This window comes from Drosophila busckii, chromosome 2R, assembly GCF_011750605.1.
Source record: "Drosophila busckii strain San Diego stock center, stock number 13000-0081.31 chromosome 2R, ASM1175060v1, whole genome shotgun sequence".
NCBI lineage: Eukaryota > Metazoa > Arthropoda > Insecta > Diptera > Drosophilidae > Drosophila > Drosophila busckii.
Genome location: NC_046605.1, coordinates 9,731,176 through 9,747,557, shown reverse-complemented (window position 1 = coordinate 9,747,557; position 16,382 = coordinate 9,731,176). Strand labels below are relative to the sequence as shown.

The following is a 16,382-nucleotide window of genomic DNA, read 5'->3' as shown; positions in this document are numbered from 1 at the left end:
TCCGCTTAGAATGTTGATTGTTATTTAAATTGCTATAGGTATGAATGGTGGGCTATGTGAAATATGATTGAAGCTTAAGTTATGAAAAATATGAAGTAAAAGAGTTGCCAAGCTATAGATAGTTTTTAAAATTAATGAAAGAATTCTCAGCATATTTTTATGAAGACTTTTTATAGCCATAATAAAAAATATGCTTTTTCATAATTGAATGCTACATTTTTACCCAGTGATACTACCAATCAATAGTTCTTTAGCTGATTTCAGTTAAGCTCAGCTACTGCGTTTGTATATTTTATAAAACTAATTAGTATGAGAGGGTACTTGTTAGTCACTACTTTCAGTTTTGTTTGCTTATGAGCAATTTGCAACAGGAAATTTGTCAAGCGAGCAAATGTTGCCACGCGCTTTATTTAAATGTAAATAACAAACGGTTGCAAAAAGTAAATAAAACAGACAAACAATGGGAGGCGTAGACTAAATAAAACACATTTGATTAGCATATAGATTAAATGTTTTCATATTGGATTAAATTGAAACATAATCCAAAGCATAAAATTCAAATTAAAAATCATATTTTTAAGCATACATTTTAACGAGTAGTATTTGCCATAAACATAAATTAGATTTTTTCAATGAATGACTTTGTTAGTCAATGAATGAAGTAATTAGGGGAGAGGCAACTCTTTGGCCTTCACATTTTGCATGCAACTGCAACAATAGACTTAACTTGCAACAGCAGTGGCAGTAACAAGCAGCAAAAAAATAATAAACAAAAAAAAAAACGTAAGCTAACATTAAAGCTTCTATAAAATTATGTCGTGTTTAGTACACAAATTAGCATACTATAATATAATACTCAAGCTGAGCGGTGAAACAAATTGAACACAGTAAATAAACAATGGCAACCAAACGTATTCCAATCAGCTTATGGCAGCTAATCCATTTTTCAGAATTTATGTGCTATGTATTAAGCAAATTAGGCAAATTGCTTTGATAAACTCAAGCAAAAGTTTTATGCACCATTTGCATAAATGAAACGTTTGATATATATGTTTTAATTAATTTGTTAGCTATGCATTTCAGTTGGAGGCGTTTGTGTTTGTTTATTCATGGAATAATTATGCCGAGCACAGCAAATGCTGGAAACGTGTTTGACTGCGCGTTGAAATGTTTCTAATGCTGAATGAACATGTGTTAGACAATTGAATGACATGCGCGTAATAGATAAGAACAATATGATTAATAGCTAATGAATGCCTTTTGTATGTCGCGTCACCTGCATATGAAGAATCTCCCTGACATTTCTGTTCAATTTGCATAAGCCGCATTAATTGAAGACTCACCTTCGCCTTCGCGGCAAAGCAAATGTCGCCAGATACTCAGACGGATTAGCATCAATATCATCTCGAATACGAAGAGGCGAGCTCATATATCTTGCAAATGAGGTCAATTTAATGTTTATTGTGCATGAAATTCTTTGCTGGCTCTGCCAATCCTTGATCGTGAAATGCTCCAATCTTTGCCATTTGCCCAGCCAAATAAATCACAACTAGGTCTAGGCAGTAGCTACATACATTTATAGTAACATATATTATTGACATTTAGCTTAAACAATTGCTACCATTTATGTTATTGTTTGTTAGGCCAAATTGGTTTGTTTGCTTTCCATGCAGTGGGAGTTGCCAACTATAAAAATTTAACATTTAAATTATGAGCAGCTTTGCTGCTTTAGTAATTTAAATAAATTATAAATACACAAATATTTTGTGAGCGAAGCTGTGAGATTTTGAGTTTAGTTCGGTTTTTGGTTCCGGTGCTGGCCTTCACATTTCGCGTGCGGCTTGACAGAGGTAGCAAGCATGTCAGCCGTATGCAACAATAGTGTTGATTGCAACAGGCGCTGTGTTGTGCTGTGTGCATTACAAAAGTAAACAATAATTTTATGCCGGATCAGCATTGAATGACTAATTATTCAATTTTTTTCTTTTTTCTTTGCAGAATGGAATTAAATTATATGAGAATACGGTGCAGCCTATGGGAAAAAGGAAACTCGAGCTGTAATTAAATCACTTTAAATAACAATAACATATTATATAAAGTGTGAAATATTATATTTAAATTATATGCAAGCTAAATCGCGAAATCGTCGCATGAATGCGACTATTTTAAAAATACAAAATATATTATTTATGTAATTTATAGTTTCATATAGCTCGCTGGCATTTTCATATAAATTATACTTTATCTTGGCATTCAACAATGACAACTTTAATTGTAAAAAATGTGTTACGTTAAAAAATTAATTCAGAAAGCAGGCAGATGTATAAGTTATTTAAATAGTTTTTTAATGTACTAAGCAGTTTGTAATTATTAAACATAAAGTGGCTTATAAAATGTTTGTTCTCAGCAACAATCAAACATCGCGTAATTAGTAATAATAATATAGTCTTTAGTAATAATTGAGCATTAAGTGTTACACCTACAGATAGCTGCATGCAAAGCTCTTAAACCGACTTTTAACATTTCTGTTAAATTTGCATAAATCGCTTTAATTGAAGACTCACCTTCGCCTTCAGTTGAGGCAAGAGTAGCTTAGTCGGATGGATTAGCATCAATATCAAGAACTTAACACTTGGACTAGCTGCACTAGCAAAGTGCAAAAGCAGCCACAAGGTCAATGCGTAAATAAGTCAACTGTAACTTGGCTCAATGCTGCTCCAGTTACAGTTATAGATGCGCAGCTGTTGCTTGATATCAAATCGCTGACAATCCTTGACCATGGAATCCAAGACTACATACATAGATATGTTTGTATATGTGTATGGTATGCATATGTTTGATTATTTATTGATTGAAAGCAATAAACTAAGCGGCTCAGCGATTCCAGTAGCTTGGTATACTTGTATGTTTGGCCTGACCAAAACCACTGACATTTAGCTGCAACAACTGGTTGCAGCCACAGCCGCAGCCGTAGCGTTTGTTTGTCTGCTGCTTGCAATTATTTATTTATGCCTTCATTGACATTAGCATTAGCTGTTAGCTATTAGCAACTGGCAGCAGCAGCATTGCTTAGCAATTTGGCCGAATTGTTTGTCGCTTTGGCCACGTTTAAGCGTTTAGGTCTAGCCACGCCAGTTTGGGTGCAAACTCTTACGCAATGCGCCAAATCAATAAATAACAACGGGTGGAGTGTTGGACTGTTGGTGGGGTGGTGCAATTGACAGAAGACAAATTGCGTTAGATGCCATAAAGATGGCACGACCTTCAAGGCCAGCGAGACGCCTGAAAACGCCAAAGTGCGCATGTGTCAAAGTCAGCGAATAAAGACGCCACAGCGTAGCTGCAGACGAGGCAGCTGTTCTATACTTTATGTTCAGCCGGACAACTGACATTTTGCTACAAGTGGTTGGCCTGGCTTGGCTAATTAGAGAAGTCATGCGTAATATTTCAAGGTTCATATTTATTTTTCGACTAAAAATTTATTTCGTTGCCACTTAAAAATCAAAAGACTTAGGCAACGAACTTGGTTTTGGAACTAACAAGAATCTTTTGCTAAACTGCGCACAACAAAAAAACAAGCATAATAAATATTAAAATTAATGCAGTTGAATGTCTTCATAATTATTGCGCTAGCCACGCCAAACAAACAACAACAACAACATCAACAATATTCACAAAAACAATGGAAAAATAAGCGAGACAACTAAGCAACTTGATTGTCAGACACTTGTTTTTTATATACATCACTTTTTTGTGTACATAGCTATATATAAATATATATACAGACTTTTTTTCGAGACCTAACTGGCAATTGTTTGTGCTAGTACTAGTACCTTGCTTATTGCCTCAGTCTGAATATATAAACAACAACAACAACCTGCACACAATATGGCAACAATCTTTGGGACAATCTTGTCACGAAATTCTGTCGCCGTCTGTGTCTGTATATTCCCCCATCTGCCACAACAGCGACCCAAGCTATTCATTAGACGCGCCTACACTTTGGCAGCAGCACTAGCAGCAGCAGCAGCAGCAGCATCAGATTCAGCAGCAGCATCGGCTTCATCGCGTTTAGCAATTTTTGGCATTTTGACCCCACAGCGCTGCAGACAAAGACAAAGCCACAGTTACAGATACCAGACGCCACCAGGCAAACAAGTCTGGGCCTGAATCTCAGCGCACTTTGTGTGCTACCCAAAACTAATCAAAGTAATTGGAAACTAATTTTTTTAAAAGCTTAGAAACATTTTGTTTTTATATTTTCCATATTATTACCAGAAATTAAATTAAAAACATAGAAAATAAATAAACATTTCTTACTTAAGCTTAACATATAAATTCATTTATTTATATTATTTATTAAGCAAAACTATTATGTGACTTTTATATTTATTTTTTAAGAGCTTTCAAGAAAATCAGCGTCTGTTCCACTGTCTTGCCTTTGGCTGACTTTGACTACATTAGCCCATTATTAGCCAAGTATTTAAATGCAATTTTTCACTCGCCAAACGAAATAAAAATTAAATAAATTTTGAGCTGCCCAGCTGTGAATAAGGTGGCAACGCCAAGAGCATGATGCCAATCGTCAGCATTTAAGTAAATCTTATAGTTTCCGCTACTGTGTGCAATGCCAGCTGCAATTGACAATGCAAAATGCTCATCGATGTTGCCCCAGTCAACGTCTGTCTATATCAATATGCAAATGCTGCTCCCATTGGGCTATTGATAAACTGGAATTGCGCTATAGGCAAACATAGAGCTAAAGGGCACGCGGCTGATGTAAGCACAAGTAGAACTGCTTTTGTTGCGTGTAAATTATAAATCAATGTATAGATGTTTTATGTACTTGCTGTGCAACAATTGCATAAATCGTTTTGCATTTTCATTCTCATTCAGAGAACAGCTGAGCTGCCAGCTCTGGGGGTGGGTGGGGTCAGAGCGTGTTCGGCTTTTCCATTTAGCTCTGTTATTGCTGTTTTCCAACCAACAACAACAACGACAACAGCAACATCCATAGACAACTGCTGCTGCTGCTGCTCTTTTCAAGCGCTGCTAGCGTCGACAGCGACGCTAACAACAACAAGCATAGCTGAATCTTTACTTTATTTTTTATATACATACATTTTTTTCCTTTATTTTTTTTTTTTTTTGCATCTTGTGTGACGCGTTGCCCGCTGAATTTGCAACGTCGTCTCGGTATCGTTGTCGCCGACGACGTCTTTGGCGCGCTTTTCGTATAAATAGTCTCACTTGCCGGCACTTGGGCATCATTAAAAAATCTTTTGTTCAATTAACAACAAGTGTGAAGTGTGTAGCGCCTACAGCAAAAGGATAATACGCCTTTTTGGATTATATATTGTGCCTGGATTAGTTACATTTTGCAAATTTAACATGAAAAACGTAAGAAAAACATTAAGTTCATCAAAAGTGTCCAAATAACGCAGTACAGCAGTCCTTAAAAAAAAGCTATAGAGCTATAAAATTTACAGAGATTTTCTTAAGCACGTATCCTTTGCTAAAAGACAAAAATCTGCCTTGAAATTTATACACGTGTCAGCCTTAATATAAACTTTAAGAACTTGCTGTTTTATGAAATATTTCCAGCACAAAATATTACTAAAACTTAATAGCTTATGTGTGCTCGCCTTTCAATTTGAAGTGCCCTTCGAAAAATTCTTAAATTTGCATACGTCCAGTCAAAGCCAATAAATCAATCACAAAAAGGGCAGTTTTGTTCCGCATTATTTTATTTGCTTAAATCGCTGTAAACCATTTCGGGCCCAAATGGCAAAAGCAATTAATGTATGTTCAGTCAGTCAGTTAGTCAGTCAGTCGGACACTTAAAAGACTCGTGCACAAAACGAAGCCAATGCAAAGGTCAGACAACGACGACAGCCAAGCAGCAACAAACGATGATCTGGACACGCTATTTACATGGCTTAACGGCTAGCGGGGGGCTGTGGGGGGAGGTACTCTAACTGTGCCAGCGACATTTGGGCAGCAGCGCTTGGAGCAGCTAAGGCGAGCGCAAGCGATGAATGTTACGCTCAGTTGGCAGCTGTCTGTCTGGCTAACAGCATGGCTAACGTAAACAACAACACAAATCAATGCGAAACCTTAGACACCTTTCGGCACGTAACCCAGCTCACCCATTGGCAATTACATACTCAAGAGTCAAGCCGTTGGCACTTCAGACGAATTACAACATGAGCGTAAACAGCGAGAGAGATGTTGCTGGAACTATTTGTAATGCTTAAAATGATTACGCTAGATGAGATCAAAGATATGCCAGATAATATAGTTTTCAAATTGAAATATCAAGTATGTTAAACGTATTCAAACATATTCATCTTTCGAATACTGAATATTGCAATAATAACTAAGTAGACACATCCAACATAAGCTTAGCTCATCTTTAAACTCCACGCCCCACGATTTGGCATGCACTTGAGCCTCGGTGAGATAATTGAGAACAAGCGACAATGTAATTGGCGTCTAGCTTTTGACGACCTTAAGAAATATGTGGCATATTGGCTTACATGTTGTTTACACATAATTGGCGTGTGCGAAATATGTGGCCAACAGTCATAAATCAAATAACTAAACAAAACGCTGAGTTGTAAAAACAAACACATGGCGCACGACTCTCCAATGACTTGTATAATCGCCATGTGTTGTAATTGCGTTCGTTAATAAAATATAATTATACTACTAGCTAGTGTGGCTTGGAATTAATTTCCGTTTAAATTTTTGTTTGCATTCACAGTTTGCTCTCTGCTTGATTGCAGCTGCGCTGCTCTGCCTCATCGAGGCTGCGCCTCAGCCCCAAGGAGCCGCTGAGCCCATTGCTATTATCAGTCAGGAGTCCAACATCGAACCGGATGGCGCCTATAATTACAAGTAAGTCATCAATGAATTGGAACTAGTTGTGAACTAGCTAAAGTTCAAGTTGATGTTTGAAGACAGCTTTTAGGCTTGGCATAGCAAAAAATTAAACAGCGCCCTCTGTTGGTTGCGCAGCAAAAACAGTTTGCATGCTGCGTAAGAATCAGACGTGTTTCAAATTTGAAACGTACGAACAAAATTGGTAAGAGTAGAATTTTGGTCAGTCAAATTCAAAATCATTGTATTAATAACCAAGCTAAAAAGACGGCACTATTTTTTAACATACCAAGTGCAGTAGAAATCTTAAGCCGAAATTTGCTTGTTGCATACCTAGCTGAGTGACTTTGATATAAAAATTATTGCCGTTATTCGAACAGGTTTTTTTTTTTGCATTTTAGAGGCAGATTTAAATAAATTGCTGATACAATCATTTATACATTTATTATCTTTATTAATAATTCAATACATAAATATCTCAAATTTGCTTTTAATCCGACAATTTTTATAAACAAAACTATTTAGCACATAATCAAAACAAAAACTTGAGCATCAGTATGCAAATGCAGACATAAATAATGCTAAATACATAAATAAATAAATAATTTTTGCCGGCGTCAGTGACGCATGTCAATATTATATATGCTATACAATGACAATAGTTTGACAATTTCAGAGCGAACAAGGTGAATTTAATTGAAACGTTTTACTTGCAGCTATGAGACGGCCAATGGCATTAAGGCTGAGGAGACGGGCACTCTGAAGAAGGCCACATCGCCGGATAATACAGATGTGATTGTTGTCAAGGGCTCCTTCTCGTACACATCGCCCGAGGGCGAGCTCATCACGCTGAACTATGCCGCTGATGATGAGGGCGGCTTCCAGCCTACAGGCTCCCACTTGCCCACACCACCACCAATTCCGCCAGCGATCCAGAAGGCGCTCGACTATCTGATGAGCCTGCCACCCACACAGCAGCAGCGTCGTCGTTAAGTCGACTGCAGTCGCTGGCCATGTGACCCTGTTAACGATTCTCTGATCTACTCTTTAACTCAAATGTTATGCTGTTAACTGTTTACTGTTATCAACAAAACTTAACTACAAGAAGCGGAACACCAACGAGCAGCTGACTGAAGAACCCACACACACACACACACACGCACACGCATATACAGAGATATACAATATACACACATATACTCATATGCTATTGCTACTATATCTTATGTCTATAACTATTTTCCTTTCCTGCTTAGCTCTTTCACTCTGTCGCCTTTAGTCGCCGGAACTTTGCCATTTTCGGACTCATGTGATATCATCGATTTGTTAATGAAATCAAGCAGAAAATGTTAAAAAAAAAAATATATATGTTTATATAATTATAGCATAATAATTGAAATACAATTTTTATATTATGCACAGCGTATATTCTTGTGTAAATAGTCTGCATACAATAAACTTTTGCACTTACTTTAAGACCTTATGGATGACAATGAATGTTAATGTGAATGATGCTAGGATGATACACACACATACAAACAAACAAACATATGTAAATAATGTGTATTGTGGATTTTGTTTGACTTGAAACACACACATGAGAGAAATTTATATATCTTTAGTCTTAGCTGCAAATAAAGAACTAAAGATTCTTTGTCAAAAAAAAAACTATAAACGATTTTTTAATTATGAAATTTATTTGTCAGCTATAATGATAATGCTGTTAAGTAGAACAAATGGTGGGCGTGCATAAACTTGTTTTGATTTATCAACTATAAATAGCACATTGAAGCTATATATTATATATTTGTTTAATTCAAGGCAAAACATGGCGAATTAATTAAAGACTTGTCTAGCAAATATGTGATCATGTAGCTGCCAAAAAGAACCAGAACCCGATGCTGATGCTGATGACAAGTGTTATTTAGTTAAAGCTTTGCTTATGCATATATGCATAAGCTCTAGCAAAGTTCTATTGTTTTAATGAAATGATCCCGCAGCTAATACTCATAAAAAATTATAACTAAGAAGCACTTTCGTTAAATCTATATGCATAAACATATAGAAAAAGCTTGCTCAAACAATTTCACACTGCTGTCTAAAAAGCCAAAAGAGAATAAAACAATAAGAGCAAATAAAAAAACGGGTTCAATAATATTTATTGCTAAGATTTTAAATATTTTGCTATAGGTGACTACAGTTTTAGGCTATATAAGTCTGTTTGCTTAGCGCTATGGACGATTAGTTGTTCCAAGTCATTGGCGCTGCGCGGTTTATTAATTAAATTAATTAGCAGAAATTGTATCAAAATGAAATTGTTGTTAGTTTGTGCTGTGCTTGTGACTGTGGCCTATGCTGTCGACGATGGCAATTTGATCTCAAGTGATGCCGTTGTGCGACATGATGGCAAATTTGTTTATCAGTAAGCTACGTCGATCATTCCAACACGTTGACCACTCACAAAGCAGTTTAAATTTCTTACAAACCAAAGCTACGAACTGCACGATGGCACAAAAGTTCAACAGAGAGGAGTACACAAGCAGATAACGCCGCAGAATGGCGGTGAGGCCATCGAAGGACATTATGAATATGTTGGCGATGATGGTCAGACCTATAGTGTCAGCTATGTGGCCGATGAGAATGGCTTTCACCCAGTTGGCGCGCACTTGCCCACGCCACCACCCGTGCCAGAGTCGGTGATAAGAACACTCAAGTACATTGAGGAACATCCATACAATCCAAATGCATAAACCTTCGAATGTGATTATGTAAACCAAAAGAACTGAAATAGCAAATACTTAGTGAACAAAACTGTAATAAAATGGCATTAAAACAAACAAACAAGTAAAGCTTAAGCAACAATTTAAATTGTCTAAATTTGGAAGATGATACAATTTTGTTTTTGTATAATTTTTGCACATAAATTACTGGCCTCACCCAAAATTCCATGAAATCTTGCTGTTTGGCCAGCTTGTTAAATTTTTAGTATATATAAGCCAGAGTTATACTTTGTCATTATTTACTTTGTCTGTCAGTCGGTTTGTATGCCAAATGTTTGTTAACTTTGGCTTAGTTAGCAGCTCTGCTCGACTGCAATGCTGCATTGGTCCAAGGCAGTAGAACAAACTTGTTAATAACGTAATAGCTATCTAATTGGCAAATACATGAAACGTGGCCCAAGCCAAAGCAAAACTTGTTGCCAACAAATATTGAATATTTATTTTGCGCCATCAAAATGCTAATTAGAATGCATTGAACTGCGCCCAACAGATCGGATTATATAATTTTTGGCATCAAATGAAAGTGAGATTTCCGTATGCATACATTCTATTAGCAGACGCATGCTAACTGAACAACTAAGTCTATATATATTTCAAACTAATGCAAATGTATGCGCGGTTAGAACGGCGAACCTCAAGCTTATTAGAAAGTGATAAATATCAATTGCTTTTGTAATTGTTACACGATTCGCTTAGGCACTTTTTTACAGTTCAAGTTCAACGACCCTGTGTGCTGCTATGACACAAATGTTAATATTCGTTGCGTATACGTAACAAAAACAATACTCCAAATATCTTTTTTATAGAGGCTCTACCGTTAGATCAGACGTGAAATTGTAAGCATAATTGAAACGTGCTTGGCATAACAATATAATTCTAGCTCAACATAAAGTTAACACCCTTTTGGCCTAATGTTTATAACCTAAAAATCTGCACAGTTTTAATAATTTATTTAAAACTTAAATGTTCAACGGCTAGCAGCCCAAACTAGCTTCAACGGAACTTACACTTAACGCCAAAGAATTATGTTCTGCTCAGGCAAATCACGTAGCTGCCAACTCTAACTGGAAATGCCATCAACTTTGGCAGCCAGACAGCCAGACTGAACAGCCGACGAGCAGCTGTCACATTCAGGGCTTAGCTTTGCGGGAGTATCTTTAGTATCAACATCACCTGCTGACATTGTCGTCTCATCTTCATCTCTTTGGCGGTACGCGGGCAATGCTGTTTACTCATCAGCCAGACGCGCGAAATGGTTAATAAAAGCAGCAACAACAGCCGATGCGATGGCCACACCAAAACAAAACAAAAGTAAATGGCTCAAAGCGAAACTACGACTGCTCGCATACCCTATACATAAATATGTAAATTGCTTACAGAACTACTTTTTAAATACAATAAATAATTTTCATGAGCTTAATGTTCATATACTTGCTGTAAATTAAAAACTCTTTATTAAATGTAATCACAACATTTTGTTTTACTAATTTGGCTTAAAAGCTTTGTAACCATTTCTTATTCTTTGTAAATAATTCCTCATAACTATTTAAGCTTGTTAACAGCTTAAAGCTTAAAACTGTTGATGGATATAAGCATTATTATTTTATTATAAGAACTTCATAAGCAAATGCATAAATTATATTTTTATTTTGACTTCACGCTTATTCTATTTTCCATAAAATAATAAAATATGTTTTATTTTCTTGGCAGCTTTTTGCTCCTCAACCTTTGTAATCTTATAACTATTTCTTATTTACTCTCTTTGTCATATTTAGCAAGCCATTAATTTATATCTTCTATAGGGTATGGGCAGCAAACTTAATTCAAGCGAAGAAGCGCCCGCTCGTCACAACTTTTTTATGGCTATTTTTTGTCGCTTATTGTGAGGTATGAGTGCGATGGCGAGTACTTGAGTACGCTCTCGGTTTGCTTATCTAGTGCGCCCATCGGGTGGCAACCGAAGCTGTTTTTGCGGTGCGTGCAAGTGCGAATCAGGTGCTCAAACGATCGCTGCAGATGGTATAAAAAGGCCAGGCGGCCGCTGCAGAGACAACAGTTGCTCATTAAACACGCCGGATATAGACCGCTTACAGTTCACAGGCATATACAAAGGATATTACCATAGCAATATGTACAAGTTTGCGTTTCTGATGTGCTCAGCTCTGCTGTTGGCCTATGCCGTGGCGCGCCCGCAGGATGCGCGTGCAGCAAATGCACCAACGACAACGGCAGCCAGCATTATCAAGCAGGATAATGTGAATAATGCCGATGGCAGCTTCAACAGCAGGTGAGTTCAGCATATGCAAAGCCAAAGCCATTACAACTAATTGGCAAATATTGTTGTTAGTTATGAAACCTCGAATGGCATACGCGTGGAGAATGTGGGCTATCTGAAGAAGATTATTGTGCCCAAGACGGAGACCAGCGACGGTCAGGTCATCGATGAGCACGAGGAACTGGTGCTGGTGCAAACTGGATCCTACAGCTACAGCGATCCCGATGGCAACATCATTACCCTGCGCTATGTGGCCGATGAGAATGGCTTCCAGCCCCAAGGTGATCATTTGCCTGTGGCACCGCAGTAATTCATAGAGCGGGCGTAGCTGTAGTTAAGTAATTAGCACTAAGTTTAAGTATGTAGTCTAAAAGTGCGCAAGTATTAGGCACAGCGCTGCTTTCAATGCCATAGACATACTGAACAAAAAAGGATTCAATTTATTATGTTTTATTAACGCCATGACACTGATATTAATGCAAAGAGGAAAGAAATTAAAAATATATATTATGCGTACATAAATTAAATACTCGTATTTCATTGCCACTTGGCCTGCAAATATAAAAATTTCTCAGCCTCGCGTTGCTTACAAAATTACGCATTGCCCTTCACGCCATCATGCGGTTATGCCTTTGATGCTGATCATGATTTCGAGATGCAGAGATTATTTACCTACTCACACATCTGATTGTGAGCTGCGGATACATTACCAAAAGACTAAATGCTCTAATCGCTGCGGCAACCGCAGCCAAATGACATTGCGTATAAGCCCCGAAATTTTGGATTTGTTTACACATCAGTTTCGTCTCGCACTCAGTCCAAACAATCAATGCAAATAAGCCAGACACTATTCGTAGGTGCGCTCAATTAACTGATTGTACTTAAGCTTCATCTATCAAACTGAACTCGAACATTGTGCCTCAGTACATTTATTTTATTATTTATTTTTTAATTACAGCTACTGTTCAGTACGATAGTAAATGCAGTGAGCAGTTGGCAAAAATGTTAAATACAAATGTTCGATTCTATTGATTATTAATTAATAATCAAATCAGTTCCTTTCAGTTTATTAAACTGGTCTACATAGAATAGAAGTCTACCAATTGCTAGTGGGCCGTTTACCAATTCATCAATGATTCAACAATTCCACGTTACTCAATATTAATTTATAAAAATATATAAGTTTAGGCACAGACTTAGTGCGAACAACGATCCTCATATGAAATTTTAGTTCTTATGCTTTATACTTGGCTCATTTGTAGCTCAGTTAAATTCCTTTTACTTAATGTACATATGACTGTTATTTTCATAAGCTGCCATAAATATTTTTTCATCAAATGAGTTTTTTAGTCAACTACTACTTATACGATATATTCAATCATTTATTTGCGTTACGCACAACTTTCAATGATGCCGCATCAGTGGAATCACCCAAGCTCTCAACTTGCAATAAGTCCTTGACATTACATTTAATTTAGGCCTCTTATTATAGCTATTTGTATAAACCACAATGTTAAATATTTTTGTTAAAGGCCTTTGCGGCGGGCTTTACCAGCAATAAACTTTTTGAATAAAAACGAAGTTCCTGTAAGTATGCAATACATTTTTACAGATGAATTTAAAATTACAGTTTTTTAAAGTTTTTTTTAGAAGTTTTACAATATCTGTTAAAAAAAAAAAGTAAACAATATCAAACAATAACAAGTAAACAATATATATCTAAATCTATATACTATAATTGTAATAATATAATTACAACCTAGGTCAGCTTTTAGTAATTGCTAAAACTCTTGCAATTAATAAATTAAGTACACACGCGCGTTTACTCGATTTAATATTTATAAACAGTTTGCATAGTTTTTAATATTTTAGTACTCATAAATGGCCAAGCAAAATATGTTTCTAACAAAGTATTGTCGTTTCCATTTGCTGCTCATTATAAGCCTTGCTATAATTGAAAGTTGCGCTAGGGTAAGCTTAGGCTGATTTTATTTTGAAAACATTTTAATATTTATATATTTTTTACAGCATAAAAATTTGAAGCTACACTGGGATTTCTTCGATTGTAAGGTGAACACAGACATTGCTGCTTACTGCAAATGTCATATTGTGGCACATTCCGTGTTGAGTGTCGAAATCAAATTGCTCAAAGAACTGGCATCAATCCAAATACATACTGTGGTGTCCACAAAGCAAAAGCTAAATGCTCCCTATCGCACACTGTTTGAAAATTCAGTTGAAGGCTGTCGAGTCATAGCGGACGCACAACGCGGCATTGTGCGTAACTTTTATAAAACTATAGTCAAGTCGTCCAATCAGCCACGCAAGTGTCCCGTAGGCCCGGTGTATGTAAAACTCAAAGGCTTTACTTTTACTAATTTACACTTATTTTGTATATTTATATATTATTTATATACTATCGCAATATAAGCATAGAAGAAGTGCTGCCCAGTTTTGTACCAGCTTGTTTTCTTATGGCCCAAACTGACTTCAAAGCGCAGAATAAATATTATTTAAATGTAACGGTTAAAGGTCGCGTGCTTAATTGAATACAAAGTTTATTATGCGATTTCTAAAACATTTCCAATTTATATACCAAACTTTAAGCCGCACCGCATTCACATAGAGAACGACTGACATACCAAACACAAATGCAAAAAAGTTATAATAATAACACACGTAATTAAAATCAGTCAACCCCAACAGCAATAGTTAGCTTAAGCGGAAAATCAATCAGGCGATATTTATAAACATACAAGAGTGATAAATAAACTTTAATTCAATCAAATATAAAGCCATTATACACAGCCGATGTGCACATTAACAATTTGGCTGCCTAAACAGTTAAGCAAATTAAAAATGTTGCTTATTTTAATGCTATTGCTTATGAGCTCGGTGGAAACCAAGGTATTTAATAATATATATATTTTATATATAACAAATGCCTAATGTTATAATTTTCACAGCGCTTGCAGCTACAGTGGCAGAGCTTCAAGTGCATACCCAATGAGAATCTTATAGACTTCTATAGTTGCATTATAGTGGGTGAGAATAAAAGTCTCTTAAGTGCTGAAGCACAATACACGCGCATTTTGCCACAATACAGTGTAAGTTTTAAATTATATTTGCCACGCCCACCGTTCCATGAAATGCGCAATAGTTTCGAAACTGTTGTGGATGTCTGTCAGTTTATAAAAGGCGCCAATAGCAATCGATTTATACAAGCTGCCTATAAATCCATGAGCAAGTCCGGCAACTTAGCCAAGAAATGTCCGCAGCCAAAGGTGAGTTGCTGCAGCTAATAAATGTATATTGCTAATATTAAATGTTGCAGGGTCTTTATTATTTTTACAACACAAGTGTTGGTGACTATTTGCCAGATTTTTTGCCCAAAACAGAATTCAAAGTGCAATTGGATTTTTTTACGCCAACTGAAATGGGCATAAATATTACACTAGTTGGACGACTCTTTGAGCCACGACGACAGGGCTGACAAATGATAAATAACAATAAGAACTTACGGTCAGTAAACTTGAATAAATTCTGCATGCTAAATTAGTAACTGATAACCGATCTGGCGCAATAAAATAATTTATTTAGAGTGAGGTATTCATAAAGAATGAATTTGCTCTGCATACAATAATATCAAATTACGTGAGCTGACTGTCAATTGAAAGTGCGGATTGTCTATCGTGCATCAAATACTAGAACATTTTTTTACGATTCAAGCTCAAGATTTCCAGCATTGACAAGACAATTTCACAATACCATGACACTTGAAATTGCCGCCAAATTTATGGCCACTCAGCTTCAAAGAAGCAGCAACGGCAGCAACAGCAGCAGCAGTAAAGCGTCGCAAGTCGAAGAAAAAACCCGTCAACCAGCGTCTTAAATGTCAAAAGCCGCACGAGCTAAGAACACAATTTCCAAACAGCCAACAAGCAGAGATGCCAACTGGCGAGTAAAGCGGCAAATGTTAAGAATGCCGCTGCACTCAAGCATTTGACATTTCCATGCCAAAGTGAATTATAAAAACCAGCAAAAGAAGCAGAAGGAAAAAAAACCAGACCAGACCGAGCTTGCCCAAGTTAGTAGGTCACTGTGTGAGGATGTTTGGAGCTGGAGTCGGAGCGCTAACCTTGCCAACTTTCATTTTCATTGGGCTTGCAGCCAAAGAGCGAGCGAGCTGTACAAATTGCACAATTGTCGCTGGTGAAAAATGACTCATGGGGCCGGCCACTCCAACTAACTGGTTTGCCAGCAGCTCCAAGCGAAAACAAAAACAAAACCAGACTAGCTTTGGTGGGTGCATTGCGCCTTAAAGTAAACCACAGCAGTTGGCTCTGTCTTAGTTACAGCAACAAGTTGAAGATGTTAGGCTTAATGCCACACCAAGTTTGTGGGTGTGTGTGTGTGTGGCAGTCATAGGCGTTGTTTGACCAGTT

At 36.8% G+C, this 16,382-nt stretch overlaps 5 protein-coding genes across 5 annotated transcripts; all 5 read left to right on the top strand.

The window, feature by feature from the left end:
* Positions 1 to 5,283: 5,283 nt before the first annotated feature.
* LOC108595185 (endocuticle structural glycoprotein ABD-4) lies at positions 5,284 to 8,538 on the top strand. Its single transcript, XM_017980364.2, has 3 exons — positions 5,284 to 5,400; positions 6,767 to 6,900; positions 7,599 to 8,538. Exons 1-3 carry the CDS (start codon positions 5,392 to 5,394, stop codon positions 7,873 to 7,875), a joined length of 420 nt encoding a protein of 139 aa, XP_017835853.1. The 5' UTR covers positions 5,284 to 5,391; the 3' UTR covers positions 7,876 to 8,538.
* Positions 8,539 to 9,150: 612 nt separating this feature from the next.
* On the top strand, positions 9,151 to 9,703 carry LOC108595878 (endocuticle structural glycoprotein SgAbd-3). The gene is made up of 2 exons (XM_017981168.2): positions 9,151 to 9,304; positions 9,374 to 9,703. The coding sequence occupies exons 1-2, from the start codon at positions 9,192 to 9,194 to the stop codon at positions 9,630 to 9,632; spliced, it is 372 nt and encodes a 123-aa protein (XP_017836657.1). The 5' UTR covers positions 9,151 to 9,191; the 3' UTR covers positions 9,633 to 9,703.
* Positions 9,704 to 11,729: 2,026 nt separating this feature from the next.
* LOC108595832 (endocuticle structural glycoprotein ABD-4) lies at positions 11,730 to 12,445 on the top strand. The gene is made up of 2 exons (XM_017981123.1): positions 11,730 to 11,949; positions 12,010 to 12,445. Exons 1-2 carry the CDS (start codon positions 11,792 to 11,794, stop codon positions 12,245 to 12,247), a joined length of 396 nt encoding a protein of 131 aa, XP_017836612.1. The 5' UTR covers positions 11,730 to 11,791; the 3' UTR covers positions 12,248 to 12,445.
* Positions 12,446 to 13,818: 1,373 nt separating this feature from the next.
* On the top strand, positions 13,819 to 14,486 carry LOC108594800. Its single transcript, XM_033293328.1, has 3 exons — positions 13,819 to 13,908; positions 13,966 to 14,281; positions 14,344 to 14,486. The coding sequence occupies exons 1-3, from the start codon at positions 13,819 to 13,821 to the stop codon at positions 14,484 to 14,486; spliced, it is 549 nt and encodes a 182-aa protein (XP_033149219.1).
* Positions 14,487 to 14,823: 337 nt separating this feature from the next.
* Positions 14,824 to 15,430, top strand: LOC108594801. Its single transcript, XM_017979940.1, has 3 exons — positions 14,824 to 14,844; positions 14,904 to 15,221; positions 15,272 to 15,430. The coding sequence occupies exons 1-3, from the start codon at positions 14,824 to 14,826 to the stop codon at positions 15,428 to 15,430; spliced, it is 498 nt and encodes a 165-aa protein (XP_017835429.1).
* The last annotated feature ends 952 nt before the right edge of the window (positions 15,431 to 16,382 follow it).

Excerpts from the sequence above, each read along its gene's own strand:
- LOC108595185 (XM_017980364.2), top strand. Across the intron at positions 6,901-7,598 it reads GATGGCGCCTATAATTACAA|CTATGAGACGGCCAATGGCA; the intron begins GTAAGTCATCAA and ends TTTTACTTGCAG.
- LOC108595878 (XM_017981168.2), top strand. The coding sequence starts at position 9,192 with ATGAAATTGTTGTTAGTTTGTGCTGTGCTTGTGACTGTGGCCTATGCT. Across the intron at positions 9,305-9,373 it reads GATGGCAAATTTGTTTATCA|CTACGAACTGCACGATGGCA; the intron begins GTAAGCTACGTC and ends TACAAACCAAAG.
- LOC108595832 (XM_017981123.1), top strand. The coding sequence starts at position 11,792 with ATGTACAAGTTTGCGTTTCTGATGTGCTCAGCTCTGCTGTTGGCCTAT. Across the intron at positions 11,950-12,009 it reads GATGGCAGCTTCAACAGCAG|TTATGAAACCTCGAATGGCA; the intron begins GTGAGTTCAGCA and ends TATTGTTGTTAG.
- LOC108594800 (XM_033293328.1), top strand. The coding sequence starts at position 13,819 with ATGGCCAAGCAAAATATGTTTCTAACAAAGTATTGTCGTTTCCATTTG. Across the intron at positions 13,909-13,965 it reads TAATTGAAAGTTGCGCTAGG|CATAAAAATTTGAAGCTACA; the intron begins GTAAGCTTAGGC and ends TATTTTTTACAG. Across the intron at positions 14,282-14,343 it reads CAAGTGTCCCGTAGGCCCGG|TATTTATATACTATCGCAAT; the intron begins TGTATGTAAAAC and ends ATATTTATATAT.
- LOC108594801 (XM_017979940.1), top strand. The coding sequence starts at position 14,824 with ATGAGCTCGGTGGAAACCAAG. Across the intron at positions 14,845-14,903 it reads TGAGCTCGGTGGAAACCAAG|CGCTTGCAGCTACAGTGGCA; the intron begins GTATTTAATAAT and ends TAATTTTCACAG. Across the intron at positions 15,222-15,271 it reads AGAAATGTCCGCAGCCAAAG|GGTCTTTATTATTTTTACAA; the intron begins GTGAGTTGCTGC and ends TAAATGTTGCAG.